This window comes from Trachemys scripta, chromosome 8 (genome assembly GCF_013100865.1).
Source record: "Trachemys scripta elegans isolate TJP31775 chromosome 8, CAS_Tse_1.0, whole genome shotgun sequence".
NCBI classification, from domain to species: Eukaryota; Metazoa; Chordata; order Testudines; family Emydidae; genus Trachemys; species Trachemys scripta.
Window position 1 is genome coordinate 80453170 of NC_048305.1, and position 23821 is coordinate 80476990.

Sequence of the window (23821 nt, forward strand, 5' to 3'; positions counted from 1 at the left end):
GGCTCCGCAGGGGAGCATGGCAGCATGTATGCAGCAGCGTGTCTGGCACTGCGCAAAGCCAGACATGCTGGTCTGAGTGGCATGGTAAGGGGGCTGGGAGGTTGGAGAAGGGGTAGGGGGTTCCGGGGGGGCAGTCAAGGGACAGGGAGCAGGGGGGGTTGGATGGGGCGGAGGTTCGGGGGGGCAGTCAGGGGCAGGGAGAAGGGGGGGGGTAGATGGGTCAGGGGTTCGGGGGGGCACTCAGGGGACAGGCAGCAGTTGGATAGGCATGGGAGTCCCAGGGGTTTGTCAGGGGACAGGTAGGGGGTGAGGTCCTAGGGGGGAACTTGGGGGGGGGTCTCAGGAGCGGGCAGTTGGGGACAAGGAGAAGGGAGGCTTAGATAGGGGGTGGGGTCCCGGAAGGGGGCAATCAGGGGACAAGGACCAGTGGGGCTTAGATAGGGGGTGGGGTCCTGGGGGGCAGTTGGGGCAGGGGTCCTGGGAGGGGGCGATCAGGGGACAGGGAGCAGGGGGGGTGGATGGGTTGGGGTTTCTGTGCGGGGCAGTCGGAGGGAGTGGATGGGGGCAGGGTGGGGCTACCCTCCCTCCCCGTGGAGTGTCCTATTTTTTGAATGTTAAAATATGGAATCCCTACTCACAGTGCACTCTCTATTCACAGCAGGCTGCAGCATGAGGTCTCAGCTTCCTACCTCCCTCCCCCTTTCCTGTTGGTAGTGGCCAAGGGAATGCTGGGAAATGTAGTTCTTTCCCTGCTCCAGGGCTGGCTCTATAGGCAGGGAGCTAACCAAGGAACTACAGCTCCCAGGGCCCCCTGTTGGTTCTCAGCTCCCTTGCTGGATCCCTGCCGCCCCTGCAAATGGGCTGCCCCAAGCACGTGCTTGCTTTGCTGGTGCCTAGAGCCGCTCCGGTGACAGGCTTGCTCTGTAACAGATGCCAAATACAGTGTTTACTTCATTATGAGTGTTTCGGTATGAATGGAATTTAAATAAAACTCTCCACAGAAAATCAATTACATCACTTATTCCCTCTTCCAGGTTTTACACATTTCTTCCAGGAGTTGCGTACATGCTTGGATTTTCCCAAAGGGAACAGAACAATCCCTCTCAACAGGCTACTCTGGTTATGGCTCTAACTTCTCCAAGAACCTGTGATGTTGCTCTCAAGCTACCTGATGTAAATATTTTAATATTAAAAAAAAAAAAAAAAAAAAAGTTTGCCAGAGAATTTAGTGCTCACGAAATTGAAGGTTGAGAGTTTTGGCTTGAGCCACAAATATTTTTTTCAGTTTATAAAAACAGGAATAAACTCCCATTCCACACTCTTGGTGCTTTTACATAATTTTGTTTCATAATAAAAATATCTTGTAATTGACTTTTCCCTACTCTAATGGATAAAAAACAAATCAGCAAATAAAATAGAGCCAGCATAACAAATACATAAACTAACTAACTAATAAAAAACAGTTCAGCCTTCAGAGTACCGCCTCCCTAAATCTCCAGGAAGAGGACAGCATGCTTGGAAGGTTGACAAATCCAGACTCTGTTGGGCCAAAAATAGGGAGAAAAAATTACTGTTGAGGACCCCTGACAAATAATGTCCTACCAATAGCCCTTTCAAAATGATATAGCTCCAGTTAAGGCTTCACTGATCTTGACTCTGGTAGTACAAACCTGGGGAGTTTGTCTCTCATGTAAACAGGTCCCGAGCCATTTGGGCAGTGGGGATCTATGATATATGTTTCCTCAAAGAGCTCCATTAATGAACCTCAGAGCTAATCTATATCACCTTTGTTATTCCAGAAACTTCATATGTGGCACCTGTGTCATGTGTAGTGTAGACAAATAGGAACTTTCATTCCTTTTCACTTGTGACCCACGTAGATTTCAATCAGTGAAAGGATAATGCATAACACAGCCCCCTTTGAATATTACCATAAAAATATTGGTTTTGCAGAAATTTGGCATATTCTGTATTCTAATCTATTTTCTGTTTCCTTTTCAGCTCACAATTTATGGCAGAGACATTAGCCTTCCACTGCCACTCCCTTTAGATCCAAGTATATCAACTTCAGTGCTGCAGTATCCTGCTTGGAATTTCTTCACTAAAATACCATCCTCAGTCATTGACAGTCTTAAAGGTCAGTAATTCATCATCTTCAAAGCACTAATAGCCTCATTTTTTTTCATTACTTGGAATTATTTTACATTTATTAAAAAATAAATTGAACTGCAAACAAAAACTTTACATTATAACCAAGGTGAGCTAGGTTGCACAGGTGTAAACAAGGGCAGAATTTGGCTCAGTGTACCATATGTTGTACTAATGTCTAAAAATATTCAAATCCAGCTCAGAAATTAGGGTTTGAGTCTGCCCATTGACAGCAGTGAAAAACACACATTCTCCCAAATTTGCACATTATTTTGTGTCAGATTCATTATCTCTTAAGAATACTGGATAAAATTAGATTGGAATGTATGACCAAGATTTACAAGTGATCAATCATTTTGAGTACTTCAGTGTTTGGGCAACCTGCTTGAGACTCCTTAAAGGGCACCCAAAATCACTTTTGCAAATCTTGGCCATAATCTCACCTCCTTTATTTGTGTTTTTAAGGGTTTACTTTTTCAATAATGAAATATTAAGGACCCAGTTGTGCGATCCTTTTTCAGGTAAAATCTTCAATGAAAGAGCCAAATTATGCACTGGTGCAAATGGACACAATTCATCTGAAGTCAATAGATTTGTATCACAGCTGAATTTGGTTCAATGTGGAGGACTGCAGAATTGGCCTCTACGTTTGTTACAGAAACTTAATAAGAAAACATATATGAGCCAATTCTGCTCTCAATTACTCCAGTGTAAATCCACTGGGACAAATTCCCATGATGCAACTTTATTGAAGTCAAAGCTGATTAGAGCTGGTAGGAAAATTTCTGAGAATGACATTTCAGTGAAAAGTGGGTTGGAGAGAATGCTCATATTCTGAGGATTTTGTTTTCTGTTTCTTAACCAGCTCTAATCCTGATAAAATTCAGTATAATCAATAAACCCATATAAACTGTCAAATACTCTGTCATGGAACTCCATCTTCTGGTGCAACTGCTCTGAAGTCAGTGATGTGGTAATTATTATTAACATGGTGGGATAAATTCTGCTCTCATTTACATCACATCAAGGTTACTGAAGTCAATAGGCCAAATGTATAGGATTGCACCCAGAGCAAGTAAGAGCAGAATTTATTTCACAGTATTCATAATGGTCATATTTCTGCTCTCTTGTGTGCAGTGATGGGCAAAATGCTGCTCTCACACTGGAGCCAATATGAAATTATTCAATACAGTGGGGTTACTTTGAATTTATGCTGGTGTAGGCAAGAGTAGAAACTGGCCCAACAAATAAAAAAAAACAATTAGTACATTTGAACACCTAAATGAAAAAGCTCACTAATGGTGGGCTTTTTTTTCAGGTCATTGTTCAGTCTCCCAAAATATGATCACAACCTTCGATGAAGTTGAATTCAACTACTCAATGCCTGCAAATTGCTACCATGTCTTGGCCCAAGATTGTAGCCCAGAACTGAAATTCCTGGTGATGATGAAGAAAGCTGAAGAGTCTGCTGACCTTAAAGCAATCAATATCAAACTTGCCAGTCAGTAAGTAATTCCAGAGAATGTGGCAATTAGATGCTAAGATGATCCCAAGGAAATCGGAGAGCTAGAGGGTTAATGGGGATTGATAATGGCAGAGGGCTCATCCAATGGCTATTGAAGTCAATGGAAAGAAACCCAGAACTTTACTACACCTGGAGGTCACTTTTTAAATGCAATTGAGGCTTGACCAAAAATCTTTACCACCTGATAGCTGTTCATTAAACTATGAGAAATTAGTTGGTTGTCTCAATCCAGTTCTTAGGGAGCAAGTACAAGGATTGCAATTATACTATTAGCATCCTGCTTGACAATCTCAGCAGAGAGGACAAGGATTGAATGTATGTGAAACTAAATTACTCTCTCATTTTAGAGGTGATCTGTTAGGCCACCCCTTATTTGGTGCCTAATGTTCCACAGCCATTATCAAGTCAATAGGACACACACTGTCTTACATTGCAGCAGCAACTGTGCAGAATTGTACACTGTAATACAAAAATTGGATATTATAATGTGTGTATGATTAGGTACCACAAAAAACAATATGGGAGAATTGTCCTTTATTTCCTTGAAATGTAGGTGGTTTCTTCTAGTATAAGGGATAAGTTGGGGACAGCGTAGGGAAGCTTGCAGTGTGCTGTACCTGTTTTGTGGCAAAATAAAAGGTTGCAGGCTTCAAGTCTGTTGGTCTAGCACAGTGGTTCTCAAATTTTTGTACTTTCACACAGCAAGCCTCTGAGTGTGACCCCCTTTATAAATTAATAACACTTTTTTAATATTGAACATTATTATAAATGCTGGAGGTGACCCAGGGTTTGGGAGTGAAGGCTGACAGCTCGCGACCCCCCATGTAATAACCTTGCGACCCCCTGAGCGGTCATGACCCCCACTTTGCGAACCCCTGGTCTAGCACCTTTTGCATTGGGGGCATTCTCTGCGACAGTGGAGCCTTTTTCCACTCCCTGGTCATTTCATGCATCCTGGAGGAGTTCCTCTGGGAAACATCCACCGACTCCTTGTACTCATTCACAGAGCAGTGGGTGCTGTCTGGGGTTCTCTGCTCGCTATCCCCACACGAGTGCCCTCGTTTTACACCTTTGACCTGCACTCCCATTCCTGTTTTTATAATTTTTTGTCCCAAGTCATCATTTGTATCCTGGATCTTATGGTTTCTTTCCCACCTGATGGGGTGAGCCTTTAGTTTGGTGGGCTACGCCTACCGCTCACTAGATTCACATAGGCTATCACCTTTCAGGAGTGGTGAACTCATTTGTGAACATTTGAAAATAGTGAATGAATCTCCATTCTTACAGATCATTTTTTTTGTTTTAAAGTGGTAATTTAATAAGGAAACAGTCTTTTATTTTGTGACTCTCCTTTGTTAAAAATTCTTATTTAAACATTATGAACAGTGTATCATGATTGCTAAAATATTTTTGGGGAATTAAGCTGTTTATGGTAAATGTAATGTCTAAATAAAATTTTAAAACATATTTTTCCTGGGAAAAAATGCTCCAATACGCAGGATTTTCAGATAATCGGAGAGATCATAATTTTGCCACAGAGAACCCAATTTTCTTGTGGAATGTGGAGCACCATCAACTCACTTTAATTATTATAGAAGTATCTGTTTAGCTCCAATAGTGTGTTGGAGTGCTTCACTTCAGGGTGATAAGGGAACTCAGGACCCTGCAGGGTCAGAGCTACAGTGTTTATGAATTGTGAGTTAAGTAGCACAAAAGTAGCACAAAAGGGATGTAGGAGGGTGCTCCAGGCTGGGACCGAGGGGTTCAGAGGGTGGGAGGGGGTTGGGGTATGGGAGGAGGTCAGGGGTGCAGGCTCTGGGCGGCGCTTATCTCAAACAGCTCCTGGAAGCAGCGGCATATCCCTACTCCAGCTCCTATGCGGAGGTGCAGCCAGGCAGATCTGCGCATTGCAGTTCCTAGCCAATGGGAGCTGCAGGGGCAGCGTCTGGAGCCCCCTGGCTGCCCCTATGTATAGGAGCCGAAGGGAAGTCATACTGCTGCTTCCAGGAGCCACGCAGAGCCACGGCACATGTGGAGCGGGGCAAGCCCCCAACTCCGCTCCCCGGTGGGAGCTCAAGGGCTGGATTAAAACGTCTGATGAGCTGGACCGTAGTTTGTGGCCCATAGTTTGCCCACCCCTACTTTAAACTCATTTTGTTCTGTTTTTAAAGTGAGATTGACATGTATCCTTCAAATGGACTCATCCAGCTGATGATCAATGGTGTTCAAACCCCAGCAGAGATTCTTCCATACACATCTAATTCTGGTAGGTGACACAGCATATTTTACATTGCATTTAATCTTTTTTGCTATATATTTGAAGAAGAAAGAGGAAGAACCACACCAGGCAGGTCAGCCCCATAGATGCAGCAGCAATATTTTAATTTAAACCCAACAATATTATCAGACTCATGGCTGGGGAATAATATGTAAGAGCGTGGTTCTGCAGATCTCTCTCAGGATAAAATTCACCCTGATCTGGAGAGCCAGATCAAGACCCTCGGCACTACTTAAGAATTCCATTGGCGGTAGGCCGGGGACAGACAGACCATGACAGAGCAATGTGTACAGGGTGGCCCGTGCACCCTCTGCACGCCACACTGTGATTCTTTGCACTGGCTCCACCAAGGCCGTTTGAGAGGTCAGCAAAAAAGACGGGCAAAGAACAGGGACACTGGATCTGCATAATCTTGCACCCCAAGTTTATAACAAAAAATATATTGTTTGGGTAAAATGAAACTTTTCATTCGACCCAAAATGAAAAGGTTTCAAGCATTTGTAAACATTGTTGATTTTTTTTTAAATAAAAATTGAAGATTTTGATTCAAAAAGTCATTTTAAATAAAACATTTCATTTTGAAACGTTTTGATTTTTTTCAGAATTTTTTTTCTGACCAAAACAGTTTGGCAAAACTGACATGAATTTGTTAAATGTTTTGGTGAATCCCAATCTGCATTTTTTTGCCCAAAAAGTTTTTTATACAAAAATATTAGCCCAGCTCTATTTGTAGAAATGAAGCAATGGAGTTACAGCAGCTACAGTATTGCAGCATCTTGGCTAAAGTAGTGGCCACCGTGTGGGGCCGGGAGGTGTTGCCAAGTGTCTCTGGGATTCTGCCAGAGCAGCAGTCACTTTTAGCTGTGTCTCATTCCTGTTCTGCATGGCCTGGACTCTAGGCAACTGGCACAATCTGATCCCATATTTTTTATTATAGTTTTCAATATTTATGTTTTCTGATTTGGAGGTGTTATTTGTTTGTTTGAAGCAAATAATGGGTCGCTTAAATAGTTAAAATGGATGGTATTGGTGTTTTAAAAATTATTTCCTACAAATTATATTAAAAAATTGGCTTCTTTCTGTGGCATGCAGCCAGAACAATGTTAGGGCATGCCATTCCTCTCCATAAACCACTGTCACCACTATAGGAATTGTAGTTTGACTGTATTCAGTGTATATTTTATAAAAAGCTATTCTCAAATTGATTGCATATGTAATAATTACTGTGTTATGCCCTGATCCTGCAATCAGATCACTTGACGAAGACCCTCACTGGACCTGCTTGCAGGATAAGAGCCTAACAATGCAATATTAATTTGGCACCTTTACTTCATTGGGGTTTTGTACAGGAGCTGAGGTCCTCATTAGCAAATCCAATTTCAGGATTCAGAGTAGCGGTTTTAGAAACTTGCCAAATTAAGAGCCTGGTCCAAATGCCATTGAAGTTAATAGGAGACTCTTCCTTAAATGGGAGTTGGATCAGGCTCTAAAAGAGTGACTTTTGCCTTCAAAGAAAGATCATTTTGCTGTTATATTACAGATGCATACATTCTGATTAGCAGTGAGAAGGAAGGCTTGTCAGTAAAAGCCCCAGAGTATGGCATAGATAAACTTTATTATGATGGACATACACTTAAGGTACAGTACTTTTTTCTTCACTGTTAGTGTTTTCATTTTTATAAAATAAACATTTAAATTGACCTTTCCTTTGCTTTCATACAGATTCAAGTTGGTTTCTGGATGGCTGGAAAAACATGTGGTATTTGTGGAAAATATGATGGTGAGAGTAAACAGAAATATCAAATGCCTAGTGGATATGTAGCTAAAGATGCAGTGAGCTTTGCTCATTCTTGGATTCTCTCAGAAGAGCCCTGTGCTGGAGGTATGAAGATTCTAAAATATATTAGTGCTATTACCATGAGTGACAAGTGACTAGCTTCAAGAATAACTACAATATTTAGACATATGTGCTATACTGGATCCAAGTTCTAAGGAAAAGCTGGACAATAGAGTACCTGCCAATCTGCCGCTAGTGCACACTTTTCACTATCAATGTGATTGGTGCTTACATATAAAAGAAAGTAAATTTTCCTGAGATTGGTAGTTCATTGCAAGGTCTTGTGTTGTTGAATTGTTATACCAGGTTAGTTTTTATCATGCATCTACATGAGGGATGTGTGTGTTAAATTATATTATAAACACAAAAATGACTTTTGCAATGTAAGTCAGGTAAGAACCAGTAAATACCTATAAAATAGATATTCTTTAAAGGCAGATAATCATTTAATTGGGCATATCTTCATTGCTGATTTGTATTCTGCTACTTTCATGTTTTTATTGTCTATCAAAAATATAAAGTTTCTCTCTCCTAATTACACTAGACAGATAAGGAGCTAGAGAGGGATAGAGATTGGGGGCACATGACATCTTGCCATGATGTACAAAAACATATTAACAGCCATACCCCAGTAAGAAGTCAAAATGCCCTCTATGGCCAAAGGGGGTGTGACATGGAAGAAAAGGAATGTAACTGTGCCCCAAGTTGAGCAGCATGTAGTCAGTCCATGTTGCCGGGAGCAGGTCAGGCATGTGCATCACACTTGCACAACGGAGCAACCCTACTCTGCAAAGCATAACACCTGTCTTGAGCTGTCTTGGCCTGTTACTGCAAGATGCCTCTTGTTACAGACATGCAGTTGTTATCCCATTGGCATTCCTCAAGGCAGAATTTAGTGCCTGATCCTCCTCATTCTGAAATTAATGGTAAAGCTCCCATCAACTTCAATGGGAGCAAATTTAAAATATTATTTATCACTGATCTACTTTGTTTAGATCTCTTTGATTTCACTGATTCATCTATGTAATACTCAGGTATAGTTGGGGAAATGTATCTGTTTTCTAGAGCTTATGTTTTAAAATCCAATTATTTGACTTCTTGTAGCTTGTAAACTGCAGCGCACACTCATCAAAATTGAGAAGCCAGTTGGTTTTGAAAATGTGGCCTCAAAGTGCTATTCAGTCGAGCCAGTTTTGCGCTGTGTGAAAGGATGTTCAGCAACTAGAACTGCTCCTGTCTTTGTTGGCTTCCATTGTGTGCCAGCTGGTAAGTCTCAAAACTCCATACCTTTTCAAGGGATGTATCATGCATGTCCGATTGTTAGACTCTATGAAGACTTAGCATCCCCATCAGCTATGGGAGGAAGTGCATCAGTCCAGGCTACAGCCTCCTGTGACACTGTTATTTATGTTCTTCAAAGAGCTTACCAAGAACCTTTAGCACAAAGAAGAGAGGATGTGGTATTTCTAATGTGAAAAAAGCCCCAAATCCTAAATTTTGGGAGAAAAAAAAGCAGTAAAGTCTACCTGCAGAGTAATTTTACTTCAACATGGGTAAGGGTAAGAGAATCTAGCCTAAATGATTTTAAAAAGTGTACTGGCTTTAAAAAAAATAAGATTCCAAATAATGATGCCCATTAAAATGACAAGCTTGACTCTGGAGTCCTTTTGCATTCAAAACTCCCATTGAGTTCAGTGGGAGTTGGACCTGCATAAAGTCTGGTTCCTACAACTTTTGTTTTTGTTTTTTATTGCTTTGAGAGGTTTGCTTTACTCTTCAAGTAATCAAAATGCAGATTTTAAAACTGTATAATCATGGATAATCCATTTGAATTAGCACATTTGAGTCCCAGGAAAGTACACAAATAACTTTCACATCACTTCCCCTCCCCCCATTTTCTTATTTTCAGACTCCACAGCCAGCTTTGATGAAGAACAGATTAGGTTAAACCAGAAGTCTGAGGATTTGGAGAACACAGTTGATGCTCATACAATGTGTTCCTGTGAACAACTACAGTGTGCAGCATGACATGACATTTCATAGGGTTAGATATCCCTAACAGTGGGTTTGGTTTTTTTTTGATGTATGCATACTCGTTCTCTGCAATCACGGACATACTACTTTGTTTCAGACAGCAAAGACATTAACACTGAATTATTTTATAAAATGATTTCTCAATGTAATATTTTAAGATTTTGAAAACAATTCTGGATACCCTTAATAAATATTTGTACTTTAAAAACAGTTGTTCAGGTTTATTTATTGACTACACAAAATTATTTTGTCACAGAGAAATAAAACACTTCATTATATTATTGCACTATCCAGCAACCTTCAGCAGTCATTAAGGCTACACTTTTAAAAGTAGCCTCCAAGGCAATTGGAGGATTGGGAGCCTCAAAGTTGCCCCCAATCCTGCAACTGGCACTGTGCAGGCACCTACTCATGCAGTGCCAATCGCAGGACTGGGGCCTATTCTGCGTGTCCCAGTTTTAGGATAATCAACTTTACACACCCCAGGGCTTCATTTTCAGCAGTGCTAAGCACATGCAGTTCCTATGGGCTCACATTTGTGTTACATATTTTCAGTGCCTGTAAAAAGCAGGCCTGGACCTCTTGGGTACCAATAAGGGAGGTATCCAAAATCTGAGGCTGTGTTTGAGTAAATGCTCCATAGGGTCTGATTCCCCCGGCATACCTCCAGCTCCACAAAAACAACAAGGAGTCTGGTGGCACCTTAAAGACTAACAGATGTATTTGGTCATAACCTTCGGTGGGTAAAAACCCACTTCTTTGATGCTTCAGTATTCCCAGGCACCAAGGACGGGGACAGTAGGGAGCAGGCAATAGTTGAGAGCCCGTCCAGACGTGGCCCTCGCGCCTACTCCCTCCCGAGCCTTTTGCAAAACTACTGGCTCCCTTTGCCTCAGTTTCTCCATCTGTTAAATAGGGGGGAGGGGAAATAACGGCCCCGCTCTTTGGCAGAGGCGCAAGAACCGCCAGGCTCCCAGCTCCAGCGCCGCTAACTGGGCCGAAGGGGCCTGGCGAGCGGCACGTGGTCCCCAGGAGGGCGGGGCTCACTGTCAGTCAGTGACGAGCTGGCCCCGAGTCTCCCTGCCCCGGGCGTTATTTACACGCCCAGCTCCGGGCAGGGCCGCGCCCCACCCCGCCGGTGTCATGCGGGGAGCCTGGCTTCCCCACAACCCGCCCCCCCTCACAGCGCGCTTCCAGCCGAAGCCTGGACTCCCGCTCCCGGTGTCGCCCCCTCTTGTCAGCTGCCTGTGACCCCTGGCGCTGCTACGGGGGGGGGCGTGGCCAGCAGCGAGAGCAGGAGGATTGGCCCGCCCCCCTTCCCGTAGCTGGAGTCGAGGCGGAAGTGCGGGTCCCAGCTGAGACTCTGCCGCGTGCCCGGTTCAGGGAAGGGTCACGTAGCGGGAGTGTTCAGCATGAAGCGGCTGTTGGGGGGCGGCGCGTGCCCCTCCCGTTGCTGCCCTCTTCTCCTTCTCGCGCTCCTGCGGCTGGGCTCGAGCAGCGGCGCGTGCCCCTGCGGCGACCCCGCGCTCTGTCGCCCGATCGCGGGCACCCAGGAGTTCGAGGTATCCCGACTCCGAGAGCCGCAAGGGGCTCTGGGATTGGGAACGGGCTGCCCGTCTCGGGGCCCTGTGGCCTGCGGGGATTCCTGCACCGCCTCCCCCATAGGGCCTCGCGGCCTGTCGGCGCTGCGGGCCTCCGCCTCCTCGGCTCACCACTGTGGCCCTTCCGGCCTCGGACCCCTGGCTCCTGCCGCTCCCGGGCCCTGGTGCACTGGCCTGGCCTGGGGCTGGGGCCTGTAGCCGCTCTACGAGCTGCCCCTTGCCACCCCCGCTGCATCGGCCTGGCGGGCGGCGTCGTGCGGTCCTCACCGCCCATTCCCAGCGGGAGACTCTCGGATTCGCTTGGGGTCCCCTAGCCCCTAGTCCCGCCTGCGAGCCCTCAGTTATGGCCGGGGGGTCTTTGTACCAGCCTGGCAGTGCCAGCGAGGGGAAGGGTTGAGGCCGAAGTACATATGAATTGTGACTCCTCTTAGAGCAGAAGCTAGAGTTGGGGAGTGAGCTATTTTGTTGTGTTTCTTACTCACGTGTTCATGGCTAATCGGTTGCTTCTCTTTTTTGGGCTCTAATGTATCTTTCTGGTCATTACACCTTTAGATGTGAAACTTTGACATTTGATTAGGGTTAGACTCTCAAATGTTGGACTACTGTTAAATTACAGGGATGATTTATTCAACCTCTTACAAAATCCAGCCCATTAAATCACAACAGTCTTGTTTTTAATGAATAAAATGAGTTGTAATCCATGACTATCTTCCTGAAATTTTAAATGAGTCTAAATTAGTTCATTAGCAAATTGTTTCAATTAATCTAATCAGTTAGGGTAGGTTTATTTGGTCTGGCAGCTTCTGCTTGACAAAAAAATTATAAACTGGGGTCAGCATGAATTACTGGGAAATGACATTGGATCCTGTCAAAGTTCCTGCTAGTTTGTTTACATTTTGAGACCAGTCAGCTGATGAATTTGGCAGGCCCTAAATCTGTAAAGGTAAAGGACAAGCTGGCTTTCAAGAAGCATGAATAATTTAACTTTTACTTTACCTAGAATGTATTTGGGATGCAAGGGAAAGAAATGACACAGCTCTGATTTAAATTAAACTGTCATGAGAGTTTGACATTTGGTGTGATTCCAGTGGCTTACTTTTTGTTCTGCTTTTGCAGGTCTTTGTGTTTGATGTTGGAAGAAAAACGTGGAAGTTCTATGATTGGTCACAGATTACAACTGTGGCAGCTTTTGGAAAGTATGACCCTGAGCTATTGTGTTATGCTCATTCTAAAGGAGCCAGGGTAGTACTAAAAGGTTGGTTACAGTTAGGGAAATGTGGGCATTTATGTATTAAATGTATAAGGGAATAATATACCCCCTTTTGCATAGGGTCATAATACACTACCACCCAGAATTTTTTTTTAAAAGTATAAAACAGGCAAAACTCCAATTCCTTCTGCCCCAATAGTAACAACACTACTTCATTATCAGCAAAATAAAGGATTTACTGGGAAAGAGATCAGTAGAAGTCACATGGGAATGGAGAGGAAGAAGTAGGAAGAGGAAGAACATATGCAGGACATGTCGGGTGTATGCTCCATGTATTTTGTATAATACTTAAAAATCAAATGTTGAATTAAAGAGCTCTAACTCAATCTTCGAGGTTCTTGGACGCGAATAGCTCCAAATATATACTAGGAGGAAGGTGTGTGTAAAGAATTAAATGTTAAGAAAAAAATAGTGTAATACCTATGAGGCTGAAAATGCTGTTCATATTTGGGGTTTATTTTATATATGAAATCCTTCATGTGTGGCCACACTTAGATGTTGTACACAGAGTTTTGGACTTCTCATTACAAAAAAGACAGAAAAAGGCAACAAAGATGTGGAAGAAAGAGGGATCGCCTGAAAGGAAAGGTAAAAAGAAACAAGAAGAGTGAGTCACTGTCTAGAAGTATCAGAAAGGTGTCAGCTTCGAGGAAGGAAGAGCAATAGTTCACAGTGACTAAAGAAGGAATAACTAGAAGTAGTGGGATGAAACTGCAAAGAAAAATTCAGGAAAAATCTCACACCATAGTATGATCTCCCAAGGAAACTTTACCAAAAAATACCAAACTACCCCACACTTGAATTGGTCTCCGCTATACAGTCCACATATAGCATGGAAATGAAGTATATGGCAGAATAGGATTTTGCCCCCCCCCCCCCCAACCCCATTATCTACTATTATTCAAGTAAGTGGTAATTTAATAAGATTTCTTGTTTAGGAGATGTACCTGTGAAGGAAATTATTGACTCTGCTAACAGAACAGCCTGGATAGCACGACAGGTGGACCTGGCCAAAAAGCAGTATATGGATGGAATTAATATAGACATAGAGCAAGAAGTTATTGCGATGTCACCTGAATACTATGCATTAACAGCTCTGGTTAAAGAAACTACTGATGCTTTTCATAGAGAAATTCCAGGATCACAGGTGAAAACAAAATTTATTTTATAAAATGATAGATTTTTAAATGTGTGATGTCCCGGCAATTTATTCCATAATGTAAAGAACACTTGTTAGTAAAGTTCTGTGCAAGCCTCTGGCACTGTTTCCCAAGTGTGCGTTGTTAATTATATATATTATTATGGTCATATATAAGCTCCTTGTTGAGCTAGGTGCTGTACAAACAGAACAAAAATGGCTGTATTCTTTTTCTCCTATGGATAATTGAAAATGCATCCTTTATGGAACTCAAATATTAAAATAGAAGCAATTTTGCTGGGATTGACAGTATTTTCATTATAGACCTTTTTGGTGTATTGGGGCCAGTGGTAAATCACTGTTCTGTTGTTATTGGTATGACTTAATGAAACTTTGAAAATACTGTCAAGTGTCAGAGTAGTAGCCGTGTTAGTCTGTATCCACAAAAACAACAAGGAGTCCGGTGGCACCTTAAAGACTAACATATTTATTTGGGCATAAGCTTTTGTAGGTAAAAATCCTCACTTCTTCAGATGCAAATTTGAAAATACTGATAAGTTCAGCATGATGTTAGAAAAACTTGATAAATCTTTAGCAGGATTTAACAGGCAAAGGAATCAAAGATGTTAAAGATTTCCTTTGCTAAAGATTTATCTTTATCTTTTGCCTGTTCTCTGTCATGTTCTTAAATAGATTATCATTTATCATAGTTCTTAATTCTGTGTGTGTGTGTGTGTGTGTGTGTGTGTATATATATATTAAATTTCACACGTATAGAAGACTTTGCAGACCTATTTAAAAAAAGGTGAATCAGATTTTGGGCCCACTAGTTTTGACGGTGCCCCTTTTATGCATATTGATTTTATAGTTGTAAAGGCAGATTTGCTCTGAAAACTCAGAAATATTTGATTATTTTACAGGGTTTTAGCTGAACAGTTCCTCTTACGATCCATAGGTATCGAACAGCGCAACATTTTGAAAATATCCCACTAAAGATTACATAGCACTGCTTTACAAAACAGCAAAGCAACAGAATGCATGAATTCCACACTAGATATAAAGTTGTGGTTTTCTCCATCAGGTCACCTTTGATGTGGCTTGGTCTCCAGCATGCATAGACAAAAGATGCTACAACTACAGTGGGATTGCAGATGCCTGTGATTTCTTGTTTGTGATGTCTTATGATGAGCAGAGTCAGATCTGGACAGAATGTATTGCAAGAGCCAATGCTCCCTACAATCAGACCTTAGATGGTAAGAATCAGTCAATAATGTTAGCAACTGGCACATTTCTCTTTTAAAATGCAGTATTGGAAGGGGACACCTTTTTTCCCTAAAATATATTGAATGCCTTTTGATTGCATTATTTGTTTTCTTGTAGCCTTTGATATTACTAAAATCTACTAGGAGAACTATTTTCACATTGGGGGAATAGGTACCTCAGATTTTTGTGGCACCATGGATGGACATAGAGCAGTTATGTGCTATTTGACACCTGAATTATATATATGTCTCCCTCAGTGGGATTCAGGTACACCCATGGGCAAGAGTTGGATTAGGGCATGGACACAAATAGCACCTACCTACGGCTCCACCTGCACCTATTTAACTTCTTTCTTGACTGAAAATAATTTAAATGTGTAGGGTTCCACAGCAGGTTAATGGCGCATGCTGTTTATGTCACCCTACAACTCCTGCTCAGGTTATCAGCTACCGAAACATCTTGAACTGCTTTATTCTGCTGTTAAACCTTCTTTCCTTTCTGTGCATCATGTAGAACTTTATTGAAATATGAATTCTAAATACAAGAATGTTGGCAGCTTTCTGCATATACTGAAACACCCTTTGTTTTCCTTGCTGGCCGGAGTACTATATGAAAGCTAGCTGGTGCACTTCCCTGGAGCTTCCTAATGTCTCGCAGAAAGTTGATACCTGAGTCTTTTTAATACTTAATTTTATATTATTTTAAACATTTCTTTATTAAGAAATTAATCATATGGTAGATCACAGTAAAAGGATGTTATACCAAAGGAATTGCATTTGAAAGAGGGCCGTAGATGTATTTGTATTATGAATATCTGCCTTGATAACCTTTGCTTCTTTAGTGTTGAGAAATCTGCTCTAGGCATAGATTCTAAGGCCAGAGGGGATCATTATGATCTCCTGTATCACACAGGCCATATAACTTCCCCAGAGTAATTACTGGAACGTATCTTTAAGAAAAACATCCAATCTTAATTTAAAAATTATCAGCGATGGAGACCCTTGGTAAATTGTTCCAGTGGTTAATTATTCTTGCTGTTAAAAAAATTATGCCTTATTTCTAGTCTGAATTTGTCTAGCTTCAACTTTCAGCCATTGGATTGTGTTATACCTTTCTCTGCTAGTTTGAAGAACCTCTTGTTAAATATTTGTTCCCTGTGTAGATACTTATGGACCATTGTCAAGTCACTGCTTAATTTTCTCTTTGGAGCTCAGTCTATCGCTATAAGTTTATCACTATATATTTTCTAATCTTTTAATCATTCTCATGGCTCTTCTCTGAACCCTCTGCAATTTATCAACATCTTTCTTGAATTGTGGGCACCAGAACTGGACATAGTATTCCAGCAGCAGTCACACCGTTGCCAAGTATAGAGGTAAAATAGCCTTTCAAGTCCTACTTGAGATTCTCCTTTTTATGCATCGGAGGATCACATTAGCTCTTTTGGCCACAGCGTTACGTTAGGGGCTCATATTGAGCTGATTATCCACCATGACCCCCAAATCTTTTTCAAAGTCACTGCCTCCCAGAATAGAGTCCCCTGTCCTGTAAGTGTGGCCTGCATTGTTTGTTCCTAGATATATACATTTACATTTAGCTATATTAAAACGCACATCATTTGCTTGTGCCTAGTTTACCAAACATTCCAGATTGTTCTGAATCAGTGATGTGTCCTCTTGGTTACTGTTTCCCCAAATTTTTGTGTCATCTGTAAACTTTATCATTGATGATTGTATGTTTTCTTCCAGGTCATTGGTAAAAATGCTAAACAGTGTAGGCCAAGAAACAATCCCTGCAGAACCCCACTGGAGATAGACCCACTCAAAAACGATTCCCCATATGTAGTTACACATTTTAATACCTGTCAGTTAGCAAATTTTTAATCCATTTAATGTGTGCCATGTTAATTTTATATCATTCTATTTTTTTTAATCAAAATGTGGTATATCGCATGACACACCTTACCAAAGTCTTACAACAACACTGTTATCTTTTATCAACCAAACTAGTAATCTCATAAAAAAAGATATCAAATTAGTTTGACAGGGTCTGTTTTCCATAAACCCACATGGATTTGCATTAACTATATTACCTTGTATTACATCGGCATGTTAGTAAATATTGTGACAGACCCAGACCAGTGGGGTACAGGAGTCTGGTAGAGGGCAAATATACTGGTCACTGGATGAGTAGTTTTCTGTTCCCTGAGTGACCAGAGCAGGGGCTGCACTAGAGTAATCAGGAACCTGCTAGAACCAGTTAAGGCAGGCAGGCTAATTAGGACACCTGGACCCAATTAAGAAGAAGCTGCTAGAATCAATTAAGGCAGGCTAATCGGGGCCTCTGGGTTTTAAAAAGGAGCTCACTTCAGTTTGTGGTGTGAGGAGCTGGGAGCAAGAGACGCAAGGAGCTGAGAGTGAGAGGGTGTGCTGCTGGAGGAGTGAGGAGCACAAGCGTTATCAGACACCAGGAGGAAGGTCCTGTGGTGAGAATAAGGAAGGTGTTTGGAGGAGGCCATGGGAAAGTAGCCCAGGGAGTTGTAGCTGTCATGCAGCTGTTACAGGAGGCACTATAGACAGCTGCAGTTCACAGGGCCCTCGGCTGGAACCCGGAGTAGAGGGTGGGCCCGGGTTCCCCCCAAACCTCCCAATTGACCTGGACTGTGGGTTCTTCCAGAGGGGAAGGTCTCTGGGCTGTTCCCCAACCCACATGGTGAATCTCTGAGGCAAGAAAATCCGCCAATAAGCGCAGGACCCACCAAGATAGAGGAGGAACTTTGTCACAATATATACAGCAGAAAAAAGAAGCATGCATGTAAATTCATATTTTCTTTTAAATTAGGATATGATGACTACATTAGTATGAGCATTGAGCCTAAGAAGCTTGTGATGGGTGTTCCCTGGTACGGCTATGATTATAGATGTCTGGATTTGTCTAAGGTAAGATGAAGGCAGTTCTATTGTAACTGTTTTTGATGTTATTTTCTATGATATGCTATATAATTTTTGGTAGGTTTTTTTTAACAGTAAGGAAGTGCAAAGTCTCTGTGGTCTCTAAGATAAGAGCACAGGACTGGGACTTAAGATATCAGTGTTCTAGTTGGTTCTGCCAGTGACTTACTGTGTGAGCCCAGGCAAGTCATTTTACCTCTGTGCCTCCCTTTCCTCCTCTGTAAAATTTAGATGATGATCTTTGGGCACCTGAAAGTGCTTTTAAATTTTTCGATGAAAAGAGCTATATAAGTATGTAGCTCCCTCTTGTGGGGCAGCCTGATCCCTTCTGAAGATAGTGGAGCCTCTTATCCTTCTGCTGGGATTTGGTGACCCCCTTTAGGACCAGTGGTCCCTGAGCTCTTAGTGCTTGGTGCTTCCATCTGGTGTCTAAGTGCTCAAATGAGTAATCATCCATATGACCTCTAGGATATTATAATTTATGGGTACCATAACTCAAGGAATTACATAAATAGCATTTTATTCCTGAAAAGGATAGGGGTAAATGAAAAGGAAGGGGTAGAGAACAGGCAAAGGAATCAAAGATGTTAAATAAACTCCTTACCCCCAAAATCCTGCAAATAAAAGCCCATAAACTAAATTGATATGAGAAAAATCTCATCTTCCTTTCTCCCCCCTCCACCAGTGCTCCCTAAAGGCCTTATCTTGGGGATGGAAGGACTGGAGTTTGATGTGGATGGCTGGTATCCCTTCCTGGGAAGCTGATAGTCCTTCCTTTCAGCTGAATGGAGTCCCTGGTGGCCTTGAGCCCTGACTGTCGGGTTCAGCTGGCTTTCAGTCCTCACTGGTGTAACAGAATCTTGGGATTGGTCTCTCTGTTGTGGAGCTAGGGGCTCCAGGTCAGTCTCAGGCCCTCTGATAGGGAGAGTCAAAATGGCCATCTCCCCTTCTACTGCAGAAAGACACTCTCTTGAGGCGGCTTCTCTTCCAACATGACTTGCTGAAATCAGCTCTCCCCTCCTCACGTGATCCCTGCCATGCTCAGTCAAGTGGCCGAGGCATTTGAAGGCTCTCTGGGACCTGCAATTGATTGTCCAGACATATCAGTCAGGTTCCTGGGCCAGCCCCTACAGACACTGGGGCTCAAGCATAGGTGAGTCAAGCAGTCTCAGTTGAAGTTCCAGTCTGTGCCTCTGCTCCTCTTTGTGAGACCTGCTTCTCTGAAGGCCCCAAATTGGCAAGGGGGCTACAAGTACAAAGTATTATTGAGTTTGTTTTTATTTTATTTTATTTTATTTTATTTTTTATTATACAAATAATATAAAGTGAATATTAGTGCTATGTTTCCCATAGTAGACTGGTATGAGGAGCTGGAAGTTACTTATTTCAATTAAAGTTGAATTATTTGAACTTCTTTCTCTACATTTTACTGAAACAGATAGTAATCCATATCTGGTGTGGATATTTAGTTATTTTTGGCAGGTGCCTCTTTCTGACTTGCTTCCAGGCTTATCCCTTCTGAAGGGTTTAATAAATCCAAGTAACATGAACCAGAACTCCTGTTTTTTCAGGATCACGTCTGTTCCCTCCCAAATGTTTCTTTCCGAGGGGCTCCATGCAGTGATGCTGCAGGGCGTCAGGTCCCCTATGGAACAATAATGAAGCAGGTGAATAGTTCTATTTCTGGGAGCCTGTGGGATGAGGAGCAGAAGGCTCCATATTATGAATATAAGGTAAGCAGATCTCGAACTATAGAGTGATTGGCAATTGATACTGCACTGAAAATGAATTGAAAAAGGACCATTTCAAGTACTGTAGTAATCATCCCAGCAAGAATCACCCTGATGTAGTCAAATTGAATTTTTTTTTAACAACTTAATGATATTCTTCCAGGAAAGATGAGCCTGCAGTGATCAATTTACCCGAGTGTGGATAAAAAGAAAACTTCAGCTTTCCAGGCCATCAAATCCAGCACCTTTGAATAGCACTAAAATTCACATTAAAGTCTGCCACAGCATGAGCTGTGGACTAAATGTACATGAACCTTAGTTCTGTTCTTGTAAAGCTAGATTCTCAGGTGTCATCTGTCCACTTTGTGATGCTCATGTGTTGCAGAGTGGATAGATTCCAGTTTAACTTATGTCAATGGAGAGTTCCCCTACACTGGAGACCCTTGGCAGAAGTGGCAGAGCTGGCTCCTGATCTAGCCTACCACCTCTTCATTGAGAGGGAGGATGCATGTAATGCCAGGAAGGGGATTTGGTAGGACAGAGTTCCACTATGCCTATCCTCCCTTGTCATAAGGCCCCTAAGGAACCTTATGCCAATGATGTAAGTTAAAACAGGCTCCCAGCTGCTCTTAATTTCTGCTGGTGCTGGGTGGCACAAGATCAGGGAGCTGCAACTGTCTTCCTGTGGCTTCCCCTCTTCACTGTGTCCAAACTCAGTCTGGATGCAGTGGAAGACTGAGCCCATGTATTATTATTGTGGACTGATAAAGCTGTAAATATTTCTTATGGTTCCGTTGGTGAAGGATTGTCAGTTACCTGGTATTAAATTTTGTATAACTTTTAATGCACTGATGACTAAAAGCTCTTAAAAATCATCACCAGCTGAAAGCAATATAATTTTTATTTGGCAAAATTCCATAATTTCTCTAAATCTATGTTTATTGCTAGGAACAAAACCACATACTCTGACCTAATTTCATTTATCAGATTAGACTACGTGATTGAAATCCTAGCCCAAGCCTTTGATATTATCAGCTTTTTAAATTAAATTTATCATTAAAATACCCACAGATCTAGTCATCTCATTTAACCTATATTAATACAAACATCTTTGTAACTCATTTGTGGTTACTTGTCTGGAGATCAGAGAAGCATACTAGTAAGAAAGCAGAGATGTTTATTAGCCTATGGATAAGAAGAAAGACAGCTGGAGTTGTGGGTTGTTGGTTTGGTTTTAAACCAAACACACACACACACCCTTTTCAGGAGCTTCTTTGCACTTTTGGAAAGGGAATTTTAGATTGTCTTGTTTGTAGAGCTTTTAAATGTAAGTCTGGAAAAGCACTGTACACATTTTATTCATTTGAGTTTTTACTTCATTTATAATTATAGTTTTGATTCATTGCATTTAACCTCTTTGTATACGGTGTTTATATATGCTAACACAAATGTACTTATCACCTTTTTTATAGGACTCTCTTGGTCATTTTCATCAAGTATGGTACGATAATCCACAGAGCATTTCCCTGAAGGCAACGTATGCAAAGAAACGTGGTTTAAGGGGTATTGGCATGTGGAATGGAAATTGTCTTGACTACTCCAGAAGTTCTGTAGCAGAGCAGCAGACTGAAGCAATGTGGCGAGCCTTGAGACCATAGCAACTATACAGGATAGTGAACCCTACCTACCTCTGGATTTAGAATGTAGAAAATGAATTGGTAGTTATGGCTAATATTCTGTATTATGCCTTCTTGCAAGCATGCACTGGTTACAAGCAAAACTTCATCTTGTCAGTCTCTGCTTAAGGCAGTATTTTTATACCTTAGAAAGTATTTAACATTGCATTAACACTGTTTTAACAGGTTCTGGTTATTCGCATTTTCATAACTGGCATCAGACCTTGAACTCGACACTCATAATATATATGAACAACATATGTATGTTGAATCATTTAAAAGAGAGCATATGAGAATGAGGTGTTCTGCTCAACACAAATGCTTTATCATAATCAGTTACTGTTCTTTATTCTGTAAACTTTATATCTAAAAATATACACTGACTAGTTGTGAAGGTTTTAATTATTTGTAGCATTTAGCTTTGTTGCCAGTGAAACTGAAGAATTCAGTATTCTTTTTATGTTTACATAACATTGTGAGGGTTTTTTTTTGTTTGTTTACAACTTCAAAAGCCAGAAAACCTCAGGCTTCAAAGAAAGCTTGCACCCATTTTGCTCAAAGCTGCATTCTAAAGTGTATATGATAAGCACTTCTCATGACCTGTCTAAACACATTGATTTCATCATTAACATTTTTAAGTGTCTACATTTTTGAACTAGATGATTGTAGTCCCCATACTGCTGTAATTTCTGATGCTAGTGAAAAAAATCTGTCTTTAGATCAATTTCATGTAGATCTTGCCGAGAGAAGAATCCTGTATCAGTAGAGAGATGGATTGGATAATCTAATAGATAATTTTTCATCTTGAAATTCTGTGATTCCTGACAACTAAGAGGATAGATTCCTTGATCTAGAGTGGTGTTTTTCAAATTTCTTTACACAAAACTCAGGCTGAATAAAAGGACCCTATGTTCATTTCTAGTTGCTTATAAAATGTTAAAATATTCAGAATGAGAAAATCTCAGATTCGTCATAATATTTTCTGATGATAATTCATTGTGCCAGGGGAATTTTGAAAGAAATATTTGCAAACATTTATAGAGATTGATGTATGTGTGTGCGTATTTCAGTAAAGTTTTGTTAAAATAGAAAGGAAATATTAAGGCTGAGGCAAAAGAACAATTCATGGCACTTTCATCTTCCTAGAAGCAAAATACAGTATTTGTTTTTTAGTAATGTTTCAAGGATTATTTCGTAAATAATTTATCTACTAAACTGTTTTGGAGAGATTTTTTTTGTATATAACATGTTAAAAGTGAGGTGTAATCCAAATCTCCTGAGTGTATGCTTTGTCTTTGAACATACTGCAATGAAAGAAGAGTGTTTTCTAGTCCTACTGTGTATTTGTTATAAAGATAGGCCCATATCCTGCGGACACTTATGCTCAGTTTAATTTTATACGCTGTGAGTATTCCCATTAAAGTCAGTGGAACTACTCATGTGTGCACTTGGTATATCAAATTAAGTGTTTTTAAAGTGTTGATATTGTCTTATAGAGTCTGTGGTCACAGTGAAATAATTAATAGAAGTCTGACATTCCCCCCTCCTTAATCAGAATTTTGGTTTAAATACCTAACATTGTCAAATTAGGCCCTGACTATGCTATAACTTGCAACTGAAGTTACAGTAGAACCTCCAAGTTATGAACACCTTGGGAATGGAGGTTGTTTGTAACTCTGAAATGTTCATAACTGAACAAAACGTTATGGTTCTTTCAAAATTTTACAACTTAACGTTGACTTAATACAGCTTTGAAACTTTATTATGCAGGAGAAAAATGCTGCTTTTAACCATCTTAATTCAAATGAAACCTTATCAAATCTTTTTTTTAAACTTCCCCTTTGTTTTTATTTTTTAGTAGTTTATATTTAACACGGTACTACACTGTATTTGCCCTTTTTGTTTGTTTTGTTTTGGTCTTTGCTGCTGCCTGATTGCATACTTCTGGTTCCAAATGAGGGGTGTGTGGTTGACTGGTCAATTCGTAACTCCCCTCCCAGCATTTTGAACCAGATTCCCATGAAGTGCTGCTGAGGAAAAGGGATGCTGCAGAGCCATAACTAAACCTCCAGACATCAGGGGGTCACAGACTGGATCTGGATTCCTTACACTTGTAAAACAAAAGGGACTATATCTCCTTTATCTGTGGTATCTTTTCATCTGCTGCTGTGTATTTCATTTAACTTTTGTTAAAACTTTAAAAGTAAACACTTGAATCTGATTTATCAACTAGAATGTTAATAGAGCTATTTATAATTTCAAGTTTTCTGAATCACTGCAGAGAATGGAACCCAGAAGCCCAGTCCTCTGCTCTTATTTATTAAGTACTGTCAGTGTTTTCCATGCTGTATAAACAGAAACGAGACAGTC

At 41.2% G+C, this 23821-nt stretch overlaps 2 protein-coding genes across 5 annotated transcripts in view; both read left to right on the top strand.

Moving 5' to 3' along the window:
* LOC117881769 (vitellogenin-2-like) overlaps positions 1-9993 on the top strand; it is a 35963-nt gene extending 25970 nt beyond the window's left edge. The window contains exons 28-35 of the mRNA XM_034779430.1: positions 1035-1173; positions 2002-2137; positions 3467-3653; positions 5845-5939; positions 7492-7589; positions 7674-7833; positions 8893-9054; positions 9698-9993. Coding sequence (XP_034635321.1) covers positions 1035-1173; positions 2002-2137; positions 3467-3653; positions 5845-5939; positions 7492-7589; positions 7674-7833; positions 8893-9054; positions 9698-9816 — 1096 coding nt within the window. The 3' untranslated portion in view covers positions 9817-9993. The remainder of the gene's footprint in view (positions 1-1034; positions 1174-2001; positions 2138-3466; positions 3654-5844; positions 5940-7491; positions 7590-7673; positions 7834-8892; positions 9055-9697) is intronic.
* Positions 9994-11198: 1205 nt separating this feature from the next.
* CTBS (chitobiase) lies at positions 11199-22477 on the top strand. Of its 4 annotated transcripts, none has more exons than XM_034779431.1 (7): positions 11199-11384; positions 12540-12678; positions 13632-13840; positions 14913-15084; positions 17936-18033; positions 19617-19778; positions 21248-22477. In XM_034779431.1, exons 1-7 carry the CDS (start codon positions 11235-11237, stop codon positions 21431-21433), a joined length of 1116 nt encoding a protein of 371 aa, XP_034635322.1. In that variant the 5' UTR covers positions 11199-11234; the 3' UTR covers positions 21434-22477. The 4 variants fall into 4 exon arrangements, with proteins under 4 accessions (XP_034635322.1, XP_034635325.1, XP_034635323.1 ...); XM_034779434.1 differs by lacking the exon at positions 11199-11384 and adding an exon at positions 11659-11875 and having other exon boundaries at positions 12540-12619; XM_034779432.1 differs by lacking the exon at positions 11199-11384 and adding an exon at positions 11912-12366.
* Positions 22478-23821: the final 1344 nt, after the last annotated feature.